The 15,137-nt window shown below is 43.4% G+C and overlaps 1 protein-coding gene across 2 annotated transcripts in view; it reads right to left on the minus strand.

The window, feature by feature from the left end:
* ROR1 (receptor tyrosine kinase like orphan receptor 1) overlaps positions 1-14,246 on the minus strand; it is a 174,869-nt gene extending 160,623 nt beyond the window's left edge. For both annotated transcript variants that reach the window (XM_072867725.1, XM_072867724.1), the window contains exon 1: positions 13,900-14,246. In XM_072867725.1, the coding sequence (XP_072723826.1) occupies positions 13,900-13,999 (100 nt within the window). In that variant the 5' untranslated portion in view covers positions 14,000-14,246. The remainder of the gene's footprint in view (positions 1-13,899) is intronic.
* Between the last annotated feature and the right edge of the window lie 891 nt (positions 14,247-15,137).

The following is a 15,137-nucleotide window of genomic DNA, read 5'->3' on the forward strand; positions in this document are numbered from 1 at the left end:
TGTGAAAAGTAAGTTCATGCTCAGAGAACTCCTATTACTCTCCTTGAACTGCATGTGCAATTACTAAATATAGGCTTCAAGAAAAAATATTGTCTAAAGTAGCAACAGCTTTCATCAAATACTGTAAATGCTTTCCTGACATACAAATGGATTTAAAACTTGGAAATGAAACAGCTTATTTCAAGTCATGCATTCAGTCTGAGAAATATTTCTAGTGGAAATAAACAGTATCTTTTCAATAGGATTTGACCAAATTCTATACTATTTATTACTAGGCAAATGAGATGCCTTTTAATTTCCTAGTATATACTACTTTAAGAAAAAAGACAGGATATTATGGTTAAGGTTGGTAGAGGGCATGAGAACATATATGGAACAATAAGTGTAACCATTTGCATTTGGCTGTTCATTTTAACCCCATTACGGTATGAAAGTCATGCAAAGAAGGTTGGATAATATTTTGTTTAGTGAAATCAAATACCCCCTGAGCAGATATTTTCCTGTATGCAAAGCATTTGCTTTCTCCCTTCCCCCAAACAGCTATGCAAGAACAGACACTGTTTTCTCATACAGCAAGCGCTTTAAATGACAGTCGTCTTTCATCCCTGAAAGCTGAGACAGCTACACATCACAGTATGGATAGCACAGATCAAACCTATCCTTTCTCCCATGGCATTTGGTGCAGGAAGCAAAAGCAACACTATATTCTGCTTAAAGACAAAATCCAAAGTATTCAAATTTCACACGTTCTGCAGTGGACACAACATCTATGGGAAAAGGGGCACCGGCAGAACTCCAGACGATCACCATTTGCCAATTAGTTTTCCTTTGCTGCACAAACCTACGGAAGAACAACCATCTCCGCGGCACCACCATACACTTGAACACCATTGAAGCTGATGGGAAATACTCAGTGTTACGGAGCAATGTGGCAAAACAAAACAAAACACCTCTCCCATTTCTTTAAAGCACCACATGTACTTTAAGTCCCAACGAAGTCAATGAGAAGAATTGCACTTCTCTGTTCTTCAGGATAAGATCTTCTGGGTCACTCAGCACTGAAACTGCTTTCTACAAAAGGCCTCCCCTTGTTCACTGCTAGATGAAGCGTGCCTGGAAACAAAGTAGCAAAATTATTTTATATGGAAAAAAAACGGATTTGATTTTAAAAATAAGGAAAATACAAAGTAACTTTTCCATTTCCTTCCTATGTCTCATAGTAACAAGTACCATCATTAATAGGAATGAGTTCATGCTAACTGTTTAAAGATGCATCTTTTAGGGCAATAACATCACACTCGAGGGGTGGGCTTGCACCACACATCATCATTTTCACATTGAAAGCAGCTCTGTTTTACCCAGAAGTCCCAAGAAAAGCTTAGAGAGTGATTCCGCCGAGGCCAAAAGTAAGACAGATAAATCTTTTTTGAATGGTAAGATAATTCACTTTTTACCCCTTATTTCAATAAAACTGATATGCTGCATAGCTTCAGATGCCTGTATTACTTAATATACTCCAGTTCAGAAGAAACAACTTAGAAAGATGCATTACGTGTATTCTTTAAAGGACCCTGGCAGAAAATCTGCCAGGCTGTCTTGCTCAGATTGACTATTTTAATCAGCATTACTGAATGACTGAGCCCCCAAAGGATCATAACCACTTGAAGGATCTTTAAGACAGCAAAGCAAGTAGAGATCAAAAACTAGTATTTCCTTCCTGCACCTCAGTCATCTTCATTGTAATCACCAACCATCTCTGGTGTCAGTAATTTAGAGTAAAAGTACAGTAACAAATAGCAGGATAATATCAGGCCTTGATACCTGATGAAATGAAAGCTAAATTAGCACAGTAATCCTTCAAGAACATAAGTGCCTTCTCAAGGAGCCTGACACTAGTTTATACAGGCAAAGGGAGAAAAAAAAGTGTATAAAATTAGCTTCAATGGGATAATGCAACAAAAGCAAAAGAAAGTTGAGCCTCCGTATCGCCACATAACTATCCTTTGCAGTATTTCAAATGATTTTACAGTCCTTCCGACAGATATGTACGTAGACACCTCTTAGCAAATTACATGGAATATATACACACTTAATCCCCTACTTGCAACGTCGAGACAGAATTCTTCCCCTTAGGCCTTTTCAGTTATTACAATTAGTCCATGTGAAGTTACCCTTGATAATCTTAGGAGATAATAACTGGCAAGGGGAATAGTATAACAGAACATCCGACAATTACAGGGTTTGGGTAGGGGATTTCTATAGAGCTGACAAAAAAAAATATACCTAAGGTACAAAAATGTACAAAACCGTACACACTGCATTTTTCCCAAACCAAAGGCAGTGATAGCATTGCTCTCCCTGCTATGACCCTTGCTGGATGGTCTGCGATGCCTGAGGCAACAGCTTCAGTCATTTATTGACACAACAGGAAGAATGATGCCAGTTAAGCCACTTGCGCTGCATTCAGTTGAATTCTTCTTGAAAAAGGGACTGCTCTTAGAGCTACCCATGGATTTTTAAAGCTGGATGGGACCACTATACCAGAAGTACCCCGCAATAAACATAATGCAGGCCAAAAAAATTCACCCAGTGCTTAAGAGCACCAAGCCCAGAGTCTTCAGAATGACCTCAAATGAGAGAACTGAACAGGCCCCATGAATGATGACAAAGCAACCTTAGATGTTCAGGTTCCCTGAAATCTTTGTAAAGGTCCCACATTTATAGGAGTCGCTTCCACCTGCAGCCCTCACAAAAGAGATTATATTACCCAACCAAGAGCCTTATAGCAAGGAAAAGCAGTGAGTTTACAGGTAGTTTCTCTTTCTTTATTGAACAAATTCTCTGAAAATTAACTTTACCTACTATCGACACTGAGAAGACCTTTCTCCCCTTCCCCCAATAGCAACTATCAGCTTTTTATATTTTCAAGACAGATCAAAGAACTTCCCCAGAACTATTAAGACCTTCACAGATAAATACATTTTGAACCAGGGACACAAGTGTGACCACTGCCAAATCTGGCTCTCCATCAAAAACAGTTCAGGAAGAAAGGAATGGGGCAGTTAGCTTAATGCCCAACCTAATCTGTCTTGCCCTGAATAGCACAACCAACAAAATAAACCAAAAGCAAATCAGTCTGACATTCCCTGTAGATTTTCAGCCTGAAATGAAAAGGGTTGATCACAGAGCTCCTCATATCTGGACCACATTTGCTGCTATGAGACCAAAGATCTTAAGAGGAGTCCATACGAAACATTAAATTTCTGCACATAAAATATTCTCAAGTTTTGTGAACCTTTTACTGCTGCTCAGGGTTCACTACACAACCAGTCATAAGAGTCAGAAATACTCATTAGAATTTAAAATAAGATTGTGTGTTAAAAAAAAAAAAAATCACAAAACCAGAATGTGAGGACATAAATCACATCCTACAAACAGACTCTCAAAGGAAAAATGGCAAATCAGATATCATCTCCCCGTACGTAATGGAAGAAAATCAGGAGAACATCTTTTGATCCCTGATGAATTAGAATTTTGCTAACAAACAAGATTCCTCTACAGTGAGAGGATGCCTTTACAGATTCTTCCCTTGCCTGGGCCTCTTTTTGGAGAATTTACATAGCAGTAGGGGCTAAAAGAAGCAAAAACCCTTCAACAGTTCTTTTTAGCTGGGCATCCAAAGGCCTTCCTAAAGCTTTTTGCTGTACTAAAAACCTGGTTTATACACATGTAAAATACTACTGTTCTTAATGTCGTGAAGAACATGCGTTTTTCAACATATAGCAACATACCATACACAGGAAAAATAAAGGGAGAGGATAAACAACAACAACATCCAACTTGTGGCCCAGCAGTGGAATGACCCATAACTTATGAGAAACAGAGGCTAGAGCTACGATGGGCTGTCACTCGCTCTGCTGGGGAAGGCACTGTGCTCCACTACTGCATGCACTAGAATGCATTCTGCTACCCCACACCAGGTTTCAATTATTCATCTCTTACTCAACTTCAGATTTACTTATTTAAAAGGATACAATTTTAACAATAAATCTCATGGACAGTGTTAATTAAAAGCTAAATCTTGCCCTGAGCCGGACTTCCAAAGCCTATGAGAATGTTCACAGCCCATTTATTTATTCCAGCATTGTGTCAGTTATTAAATTACAGTAAATTAAAAACACAGTGACAGACCAATAGCTAAAATAAGTGAGGCTTGTTGCATCTCACTTACAAAGGTTCCAGACTTGGGCTCTGACAGACTGCCAAGAAAAGTGAATTTAAAAGCAAGGGGCCCTCAGTTCAAAAACGTCCTATCGTGAACATGAAGTGCTGCAACCTCAGGGATGCCAGCAGCCTGGCATTCCCCAGTTACTCATAACGGCTTCATGCAACACTGGGCAAAGGGACCAGGCTCTCAAACCACAACTCCGGACCATTCAGAGCTGTAAAAAGCATTGCCAACACTGCTAAGTCGCCCCAGATATTAAAAGGCAATCGATGAAGAGGCTCAAGCCTCACGAGCATCTATACCAGCTAGAAGGGGGCCAGCTTTGCACCAGCCAGAGTTTCCAGGAGGACTTCTGACACACTGCTAATGACAGCAGATGCATCTCTCCTGCCCAGCAGTAGCAAAACGCACCAAATGCCCAGACAGGGCCTGAACAAAAGAAGAACCCACTTGAAATTTCAGATTTAATCGTTGGCTGATAGTTACTTCTAAACTACCACATTTTCACTTCTAATTACCAGCTTCCCTCTTGCTGCCAGCTTCTCAGCTGTGGGATGTTACTAGCCCTCCAGGGCTACTCGGCTCTCAGGGGAGCTCTGTGCTTCTACTCTTCATAAAAAACCAAAGGGCACACAAACCAAAGCTGGGAACCATTTTTTCCATTTGAAGAGCTTTAAATGTAGGAAGAGAAAATGGTTCAAGACACTAGAATAGTAAGCCAGTGGTCAGAAGCAAAGATCTGCCTAGTGCTATTCTGTGACCTTTTGAAAGCATTTAATGAAATAAATCCATTTCCCTGACAATCAACTGGGAATTAAATGATGTCTTGTCATTCTGGGTGAAACACACTGAAAGCAGAGCTCAACGTGGTGCTCTCTACACTCAGCTTGCTCTGGAGAAAAAGAGATGTCCCCATCATGCTACAAATTTTCACTGAATTGACAGAGATAATGTATTTTTAAAAAAACATCAAAACATATGGAACGAATAATTACCATATAAAATAAAATTAAAAACTAAACCGTACAGAATGCTTGATACTTATACAGCACAAATATTTCAGAGTAAACAAAACAATTACAAAGATACTTCCTTTTATTTGAAGCCAAGTTAATTTTGGAGAAGAGATGTTCAACCATGATAACTGACCTCTTACAGGAAAAACTGGGAGAGGCAAAACCTGTTGTAAATAAGTGTAGACTCCACAGCACTCAGATATACAATAACTCTATAAAGGTGTCGCAGATGAGAGTGATCTTCACTGTACAGTAAAGATGATACCTCTCCATGAAGAGAAAGGTAAGGTGACAGAAGTTTTGCAAAGAGGAGTTCACTCGATCAAAACCAGATCTAATCTTAGTTCTAACACTGATTTTTTTTTTTTTTTTGGTCATTTGGCCAAGCTTCTGGCTTCTCCTAGAGACCGCCCTGTGTACACAATCATGCTTCTCTTTGAGGACAGAATTACTGAAACTGAATCCAACAGAAAGAAAACAAAACCCCTCTCCAAGTTACATATTCCACAAATGTTCAAAGGTATGGATGCTGAGGTGGTGAGTCAGGCTTGTACATTTTATTCAGCTACTGCTACAAACACAATGACAGCATTACGACACAGCATTTCTTCTCCACCAACCAAGTCAAAAAGGTGACTTATCACTTGCTTTGTAGCTCAGAGCAGTAATGAGCACAGGCATAGATAATTTTTTCTGCAAGTGGGATGAAAGCTTAAAAGCTTCATCAAATACAAGAATCATCTGAAAATAATCAAACCCCTTTCAATTTGTAGTGAGAGAAGGTCAAAAACACACCCATGTGACCTCATGGGGTGTACAGAGTCTGGACTAATCCTTTCTGGTTTTTTCCAGATGTCTGACTATCTCGAGGACTTCAACAATTAGCAGTTCTATAACATGTTCATATTTGCAACAAAATGTCTCTGGCAAGCTGTTTTATATTATCCAAACATACCCAGTGCATAATGTTGTGTAACAAAAGCTGGTACCAAGTCTAAGAAAGAATAAAGAGAAGTGCTTACCACAACCAACAGACTCTCCTAGGAGAACATCAAGACGCCTATGCCCTTATTGTATGTGCTTCAACTTTTTAGGATGTCCATCAGCCCAGCCTTGTCACCATACTCTGCAATTCATTCTACCATCCTGGCATTTTTTGTTACCCAAGAATCCTTACACGTATGTCACCACCTTTACATCCCTGCTTTTAAACCAAAGCCTTCAGGAAGAACAATCCTATCATCAGACACTCACATTCTGTTCAAAATCAGATAACAGCTCTCTGGAAGACGGTGGAAAAGTCACTTTAATTGAAAATACTTTAGCATAGCAAGTGTCATAATAACTTTTCTATAGAGCTAGTGCTAAAGGAAATGCTTAGATGAAAACAAAACAAAATACTAACCTGCAGCCTCTGCCTAGCACAAATTAATCCACCTACTACTGAAAGCATTGCCATTATTTTTCAAATAATGGTAGTTACAGAGTTGTAACAATTTAAAGAAACAAGGAAAGGTGGTGGTGTTATTATTAGGCCTTATTAGGGTCCACTCTTGCTCTCAGGTCTAAACCCACATTCTGTGCTCAAAAGCTTGTCAGCTGGGCTAACGAAAGATAACACTTTTCCCTACAAATGCCATTCCTGCCTTTTACCTACATGTGGTTAGGAGACTGAAGTACAAGGACGGGTTCTTTTCAAAGTGGTATTAGCCCAACAAGAAGAGATGAAGTACCAGACATGATTTTAAAAGGGTTCTAGTACAATTTCTCACTCACTGCATCATCTCAAGCAGCTTCATTTCTCCTGACCAGGCTTCTGAAGCCTTTGGACTGATCTGCGCCCTATGCCCTCTCTGATGAGATTTTGAGAAGTGGTCGGTTCTCCCAAGTAAACGTGGTAAGAGCTAAAAGTCCTTGTGATTTTGAAAATAAGGCCACACAGGTCATAAAATCCCTCTTTCTCCAGCATGTATTCTCAGCACTGACCCACACAGTTTCTCTGAATGAGTAGCCATTATGTTCTGTATTGACCAGCCACAACGTGGGCACTCTCAGGCAGCACATTACACTTGCACCATCAATTCTTTAAAGCATGGCTTAGCGTCTTCAGGAGGGACTGCGCCACCTCCTTCAGAGGAGGACAAAATAGCTATCTCTTAAGAGGAACACTCACGCTGTGAATCTAGAAGTGCATATCCTTCCAAAGATAATCTCAAGTTCTAAGGGTAAGAAAAGCATACCCTCGTGTATTTCCAGTCTCTGGAGGGAATTTGTGATGAGGTTATAAAGTTGCTGAACATTTTTCCTTGCTTATCTCTGATCTTTCCATTTCCCATGGCCTGCTGCTGTGCTCTGACACAGAGCTTCACCACCCCGTTTCTTTCCCAGATCCGCGTGGAGCAGATGTTCAGACCTCTGCTGCAGACAGAGCAGAGCATCTGGGAATGGGACAGGAGTACACACAACTGACACCCCTTGGAGGAAAGGAGCAGAAGGTCACAGGAAGCCATCGTGAAGTATCAGTTTCAACATATGACCTGACCAGTTTGAAAAAAACTTTTAATAAAACACAGGCTTCCACCAGGGCCTCCACTACCTGTTTTCTCAAGAATTCATCTAGTTATGAAACTTTACCATTGCATATTGGGATGGCTGAGTCCTAATGTAAACCTAGTACCAAATATCTGTTACTGAGTGAAAGCACGTCTTTGTACAACACAATGCAGAACAGGGCATCAGCAGCAGTTATAAAAAACATGCAACGTATGCACAAAGTTACCAGCACTTTTGCTCAAACTCTTTAGGAGAAGTGTGTCTCGCCTCCACATTAGGTGACTCACCTCAAATTTTTTTTTTTTTTTTAAACCTTCCCTGACACCAAGGCCAGACAGATCTCCTTTCCTTTTGACGCTCCCAACGTGCCACGAGCATGCCCAGGTTCCCTGCCTCCAACACGACAACAGAAAGGCCCGAGTGGGTTGAGCCATGCCTGGACCAGCACTGCTGAACTGGCATGTAATTGTCCTGATCCAGCCGATGGGGACACGCTGCCCAGACCTTGCCAACATCAGCGATACAGGATACTTCCTGCAAGAGACAATTTTTTGTTGTTCTTCAATCTCTTGTGAAGGTGCTCTGTAGCACCTCACTGATCAAACACAACCAGAGCCTCTATGAAGCTCTCTGAAGGGATTTTGTTAAAGGAGGATATCAAGTACAATTACCCCGTGGAACTCAGTAGAAGTAACAAAGCAGACTTGACCTAGGCTTTCTTCTGCTTTAGAGCCTATTTCATGCCTTCGGCATGAACTCCAGCTAATGACTTGTTGAAATACATTAGAAAAAGCCGAGCATTGTACACAGCACTGCTGAAACACAGTACTGGCCCCACAATTAATTTATACCTGTCAGTTCCACCTCAACGGGAGCAATGTGGCTCTCTGTTCCTGTTGGTGACCATTCTGCATTATTTTTCAGGAACCATATCTAACTAATCATCTTCCAAATTTGTGTCCATCCCAGCAACATGCACCATGGGATTCTTTTCACACGTCACTAGCCATTTCCTTTCATATACTGCTCTGCAGATTTACTTGGAAACAGTGGCACTCCAATGTCTCCACTTCAGGAGGAGATCCTGGAAAGCAATCTTCCTCACTACGGGATGCTGGCATGGAATTATGCTGAGAAGCCTGCGTTATTGCTTTCTCTCACTAAAGGGTTCCTTTCTAAAGCTACTTCTTTTTCCCAAGCCGTCTGACTTTGGCAGAGCACCATTTTCAATATCACATTGCATTAGATTCCAAATACACGCAAGTTCTTTTATTTTACATTATATTCCCAAGAGGACCTAAAAGAACTTCAGTATTAAATAATGCTAATAATTAGATCTTTATTATTACATAATACACCAGTAGTATCTATTTAAGCTGAAATTACTTCATTTTTTCAACTTAGCAAACTTCATAACCTCTCCATGCATTCTGTCATTTCAGACCAATTAAGACAGTAAACATGACCAAGCCTCTCATATGCCACACTCCTGGCAATGGGGGGCAGTGACTCTGCTTGTAAGCAGACAAAAAAAAATGATAACTTCTTCTGCAGCGGCTGACCAACTGAAATTTTACACCAAATGTAACACTTCAGGAATTTTAGAATGCTCTTCATTCATCATAAAGTATGTAAAACTGCAGTCACCAAACCTACAGAAGCATCTTTCAGCTAACACCAGTATTTTGTTATTATTTCCAAAGAATCATAGGCAATTGCTCTCATCTATTCATTTCACTGTTGTTTCATTTATAAATGAGCAGATTAATTGACTTTCACTATCTCCATGATTAGAATGAAAAAGAAAGCAAGACTGAAGAAGCCCTACAAAGTCACTTAACTATTCAACTGCTGCCCCAACCCCAATCAACCCAAAATTTCTTTAAGCTCTGCTTTAGGGAGTTGGATCCACAGCCCACCCAGTGCTGCACTACCCTTACCACTAGAAACTGTTTCCTACCGTACAACCAGATTCAGATTTCACATAAACCTTCCCTCTACTTTCAAGTACAAGAGAATATTACAAGACAACAGCCCTAGTTTGCTAATTTTTAAAAGCAGAAACTTGGATCAAAGACAGCATCTTAACAAAATAACTTCATTTGATATTCACTTAAGTGTTTCAATACATAGGAGTCACTGTCAAAATGTAAGCTGCGTTATCACTGTCACGCCTCTACCCACGCGAGGCTGGGTGTGAGACTTTCCAGCTTTGCCAAGGCGGCCCTGACACAGGCTTTCTCATTTCTTTTGGTTCAGGGAGCAACTTCACCAGTGAAGTACCAGCACATATATTACCTGGGTACCTACAGCAAGTGAGAACATCACACTGAAACACTAGATAAAACACAGGACTTTGCAGCCCAGAACAACTGCAGCTCACAGTCTACCAGATTACTAAAAATTGTTTCTTAAGATACAAAATTGCAAAAACATGCGCAATTGTGTGAACATAAAATTTGCAACTGAGGTTGACTGAGGTTTTTTCCAGGGTTTGGAGAAGAAAAGGTTTACACTTTTTATTTTGTATTAGAGAACTTTCTAGATATTTCTGGCTTGCAAGACAATTGCTATGTGGAAAGCAGCTGCATTTTGTTAGAGACTTTTTAAAAGAGTTTTCAACTCTGAGGTGCTCTTCTGAGTCTCAGAAGACTACTGCATTTCTACATGTGTTTCCAAAGAGTGGTATCTAGTGTCACACCTCAGGGAAGCTCTCCCCCCCCCCCCTTGCCTAGATTTAGGTATTTGTATTTAAAAACCATACACAAGCTTTAAAACCCTCCCCTGCCCAGGTCTCATTTGCAATGCTTTAACTTAAAGTTCCTATGTATACATAATCAACACAGCAGTTTCAGTAGACCTTAATTATAGAAACAAAGAAATGATGTCCTGAAGATAATTTGCTGATACTTCAAGCAACTTTTGTCAAGAAATGTGAGACTACAATCATGGTAAGTCAAACAGTGACATCTACTCTCACCCTCTTATAGGCTTACAGCAACAAAAGCATTTTGTTTGTTTGTAAACTCGTAAGTGGATACTGGCTGAAATAGCAGCCTGTTGACCCATGGACGAAACAATTAACCACCAGGGTATTACAGGGACTAACCAAGAGCTGTGGAACTTTATCTCACAAGAGGCAACTTTCAAGGAAATCAGCAGTACCCCCTATAATCTGAAACATAATCTAGAGATGTGTGGGTTTAGTATATGCTTTTAAAATGCTTTTATACTATTCACGCTTCTTCCATTGTGACTCCTCACAAAGTTACATGATAGGGAATAATAAAGCTGAAGTGGTAATATCCATAGTCAGATACTGCAAAGAATGAAAAAATAGCCAAGTTAGAGAGTTCCTGTTACTTATATTCACATTAACTTTGTGGTTTTATTCAGAACACTTGGGCCAGCCCGTGAGCACCCTTGGGAAGAGCAGGCATTAAAGACAGCATGAATGTACAAAGGAAAATGCGCTTTTTGTTTTGTTTTGCTCCCTACAAGGAAAGGTCATTGACAAAAAGGAAGCAGCAGGAGACAGGGGAAAAAGCAAAGAGGAAAAGGCAAAAAAGAGCTTTTGAAAGGCAACACAGCAAAACAGTTTTGGTCACTTGACAATATCTCAACTAAATGGACGACTTGGTAATAATCCCCCCAAAAGAGATGTAACAATAGCTGTGCAGGTTCCTGGCCTCCAAGCAGATACACATCTGACTTGTCCTACTGAGCTGCATCAGCCTACTCACATGAGGCCGTTTGTGCACAGCTGTATATGTTTACTGGATCCGAGTGTCAAACTGGGAAGTCTCTGGAGTGGGAGTCACGTCTTTGCAGATGTTTGGACCAAGCGCAGCACAATGAGGCTCTGATCCTTCTGGACCTCAGGGAGCTAACAGCCCAAACTACTCTTCAATATTTTTGTTGTGTTAGACCATCAGATCTTGGACTCCCAGCCTATCCTTCCTGGTAGTAGAAGTTAGGCTACTACCAGAGATGGACTTTTATCACAGTCCTTATTTGACATGCCTGGAAAAAAAAAGTCTTTTACTTCTTTAGTGGTCCATACTCTATGTTTTTGAAAATGTGAGGGTAAAAGGGTAGGGATCGAAGCATTCTGTATGGTTGGTTGGATTTCTGATGGAGCAAAATCTATTCACCCAGCCACTACAGTTATCTTAAAGAAATTCGTAAAACACTTTATAATAGGTTTTTTGTTTGGTTGGTTTTTAATTAGTGTTAGATTCTAATTAGTGTCAGATTCTCCCTTATTATTCTACAAAACCTAGATCTTTAGCAAGTTTGGGGGAAAATGTAGTATGTGGTTTTAACATACGTGATAGATGTCTATCTATAAAAAAAAACAAATCCCTTGATCTGCCCATGAGTCAACATTGTAAGTTTTTGCCAAATATATTAGTTAAAATACAGGAAATATTTCACTGTGGAAAGTAATTGTGCATAATGACTATATTAATAGCCATACATAAAGGTGAATTCATATAATGAAAGACACTTCCCAGCAGAATTCACAGTAAATAAAAAACAGCCAGTTTTGGACCCAACATGATCAGTTGCTTTATGTTCGGGTCTTTTTTTTTCCCCTCCAGGCTCTTAGAAACTCACAAAATTTCACATTATAAGCCTAGAGTTTTGAAATTAACTGAAAAACAGGAAGATGATGGCCTGTCTTTCCCCCCCCCCTTTTAAAAATACAGCTATTTGTTAAGCACATACAGCATTCCCTGGAGACACTAGAAAACAACTTTTGAAAATTCTCCCACTGAGATGTCACGGAGAATTCCTACCCTAAGCTAGAACATCATCCAGCCATTGACTCTGCACCAGGAGACTCCTGTGTCCAACAGAGTCGCACTGTGATATCTGGAAGTCATTCAAACAGATCCACTACCTAACACACAGTCCCAGGTACCGGCATCACCGGGGACGCACTGAAATGCAGACAGAAATTCAGACACAGGCATATGACAAGAGCATTGTATCTGTTAGCTACGGCTGAGTTCTTAAAGGCAGTTATCCTATAGTATCTGCAATTGGGCTTAGAGGTTTTATAACCACAGTTTTTTCAGCTCTGAACTGCTACGTATTTAAACTCAATCAGCTTTATCACTTTAGTGTTCACTTTTTTCCCGTCTTTAAATACTAAATATGGCCATACTATCAACCAGAACTTTTCAGAAGTGGCTTGGGATTTAAGTACCCACCATAAAATACCTTCAAGGAGCCGGAGTTCATGAATATGCACCTCTTACTGAAATTCTCATGCAGCCGTCCAAAAGCACTGCTCGCTTTTTACTGACTTGGCCTCAGAAATCAGTCCTTCTTGCCTAATTCCATCTAGGTCCCTTTATGCACGTGCTACGCTACGCTTTAAACGTAAATCATTTGCAAAAGGCTGAAATCAAAACCCTAATAAAACAGAAGGATCGCAAAATAAACATTACTCTTGAAAACTAAATCAAAGAGGCTTTCTTTAAGCTTATTGTTAAAAAAATATATTTAAAAAACCTTCTCGGAGGACTACAAGGGCGATGAGATGGCCAAACATCCCCAAAAGCTGGAGCTAAAGGACTAGTCATCGATAACACCACCTCGGGAACCATCAATCACGTATCAAAAGCGGGACTGCCTGGGAACGGTTACACTTAGCTAATAACTCGGCCAAGCCCTTGGAAGAGCTTTTTACGAAGCAATTAAACACAGATCGAGTATAAAACTCGGAGTTTGTTAACGGGAAGGAGGGGTGGGAGAGCGCTGGAGCCGCCGGGCTCTCCGGCGGGCGGAGGGGCCGCGCAGCCCCGCAGCCCCCCTCGGCAGGGCGGCGTCGCGCCGGCGGGCAGCGCTGCGCTGCGCTGCGCTCGCCCCCACAGCCGGAGCAGGGCGCCCGGCCGCGCCTCAGGGCCGGCCCCGCCGCGCCGGACCCCACGCGCGCGGCCCGCGAGACGGCACCAACGGCTCGGCGGGGGCTTGGCCCCGGCCCCCCTCGGAGACGCTCCCCCCCCCCCCCCGGTATCACCCCCGGCCCGCCGCGGGCGAGGGGAGGCTCCCGCGGGACAAAAGCCGGGACGCGGCCCCGCACACCCCTACCTTGCGTGGCGTCCCCCAGCTCCGCCCGGCTGCCCGCACGCAGCAGCAGGAGCAGCGGGAGCAGCAAGAGGCTCCCGTCCCCGCCGCCCGGCTGCTGCATTCCTGAGCCGGCGCCGCGCTACTCCCACATCCAACCGCGCAGCGCCGGCGTCCCGGGCCGGCCCGCGCACCGCCGCGGGGCCGCGTCTCCTCCCGCGCCGCCGACCCGTCCCACGCCGCGCCCTCGGGGCTGCGCTCTCCTGGCGGGCGGGGAAGCGAGCGCGGGCGGCCGCCGCCTCTGCCGCCCTCAGCCCCTCACTTGTCACTTTCCGCGAGCTCCGCGCACAGACCGGCCCGGCCCCGGCCGAGCCCCCCCCCACCGGCCCCGCCGCAGCCCGGCCGAGCAGCGCCCCCTACTGTCCCGCCCGCGCCGCCGCCGCCTCTCGCCCCGCCCTGGCCCGGCGGCCGCGGGCCGCAGGGGGGCGCTCGTCTCGCCTCTGCTCGCCGGGCGCCATTTTCCCCCCCTCAGCCGGCGGCTGGGCGCCTCTCACCTGCGAGCCCTCGCGGGTGGCCGCCGCCGCGGCCCTGCCCTGTGGGCCGGGGGCCGTAGGAAGGGGAGGTGCTGGCCGCCGTGCCTTTCCTCACAACCCTCCTCATTCCTTCCCCTTCCGAGCAGGTGGATTTATGAAAGTACCAGCTGGGGTTACCATCCCTTCTGCTCCCTATTTCGCTTTCCAAGGGTCTGCTGCTTATACGGTAAACATGATCCCTGGGATTATTGTACCTGGGGGGGAAACACTCTTCCAGAGAGAGTCCGGCTTGGTTACTTGCTGCGTCCGTTCCTAATTTTCTGAGGTCTCCTCCTGGTCTTTGCCTATTGTGCACGAGAGCCAGAATACCTTGTTGGCAAACTTCCTTGAGGAAACTCCCCAGCCACAAAGTAAAGGATGCCATGTCAGTACAGAGTTGGTGAAATCACCATCTTAGAGTGTCCAACTCACAACTGCAAGCACAGGTCAGCCTGTACCTGCGCCCCACACCAAAGCCTCTCAGAGGGCTCATTGCAGTGGGAGTGGCCAGTGGTCAGGAGCTACCGGCGCACATCTGAGCCACAATGGAGGCACACGACTGACACCAGCTGCCTTCTGTCCCTGGGCTCACTGCCCAGACGCAGCCATGGCTATGGGGAGGGCAGCAGATAGGTTTTACGTAATCTAAAGTTTATCCCACTGAGCTCTGCGGATGTAGTGTTCTACTTT

This window comes from Ciconia boyciana, chromosome 7 (genome assembly GCF_034638445.1).
Source record: "Ciconia boyciana chromosome 7, ASM3463844v1, whole genome shotgun sequence".
Classification (NCBI taxonomy): Eukaryota; Metazoa; Chordata; class Aves; order Ciconiiformes; family Ciconiidae; genus Ciconia; species Ciconia boyciana.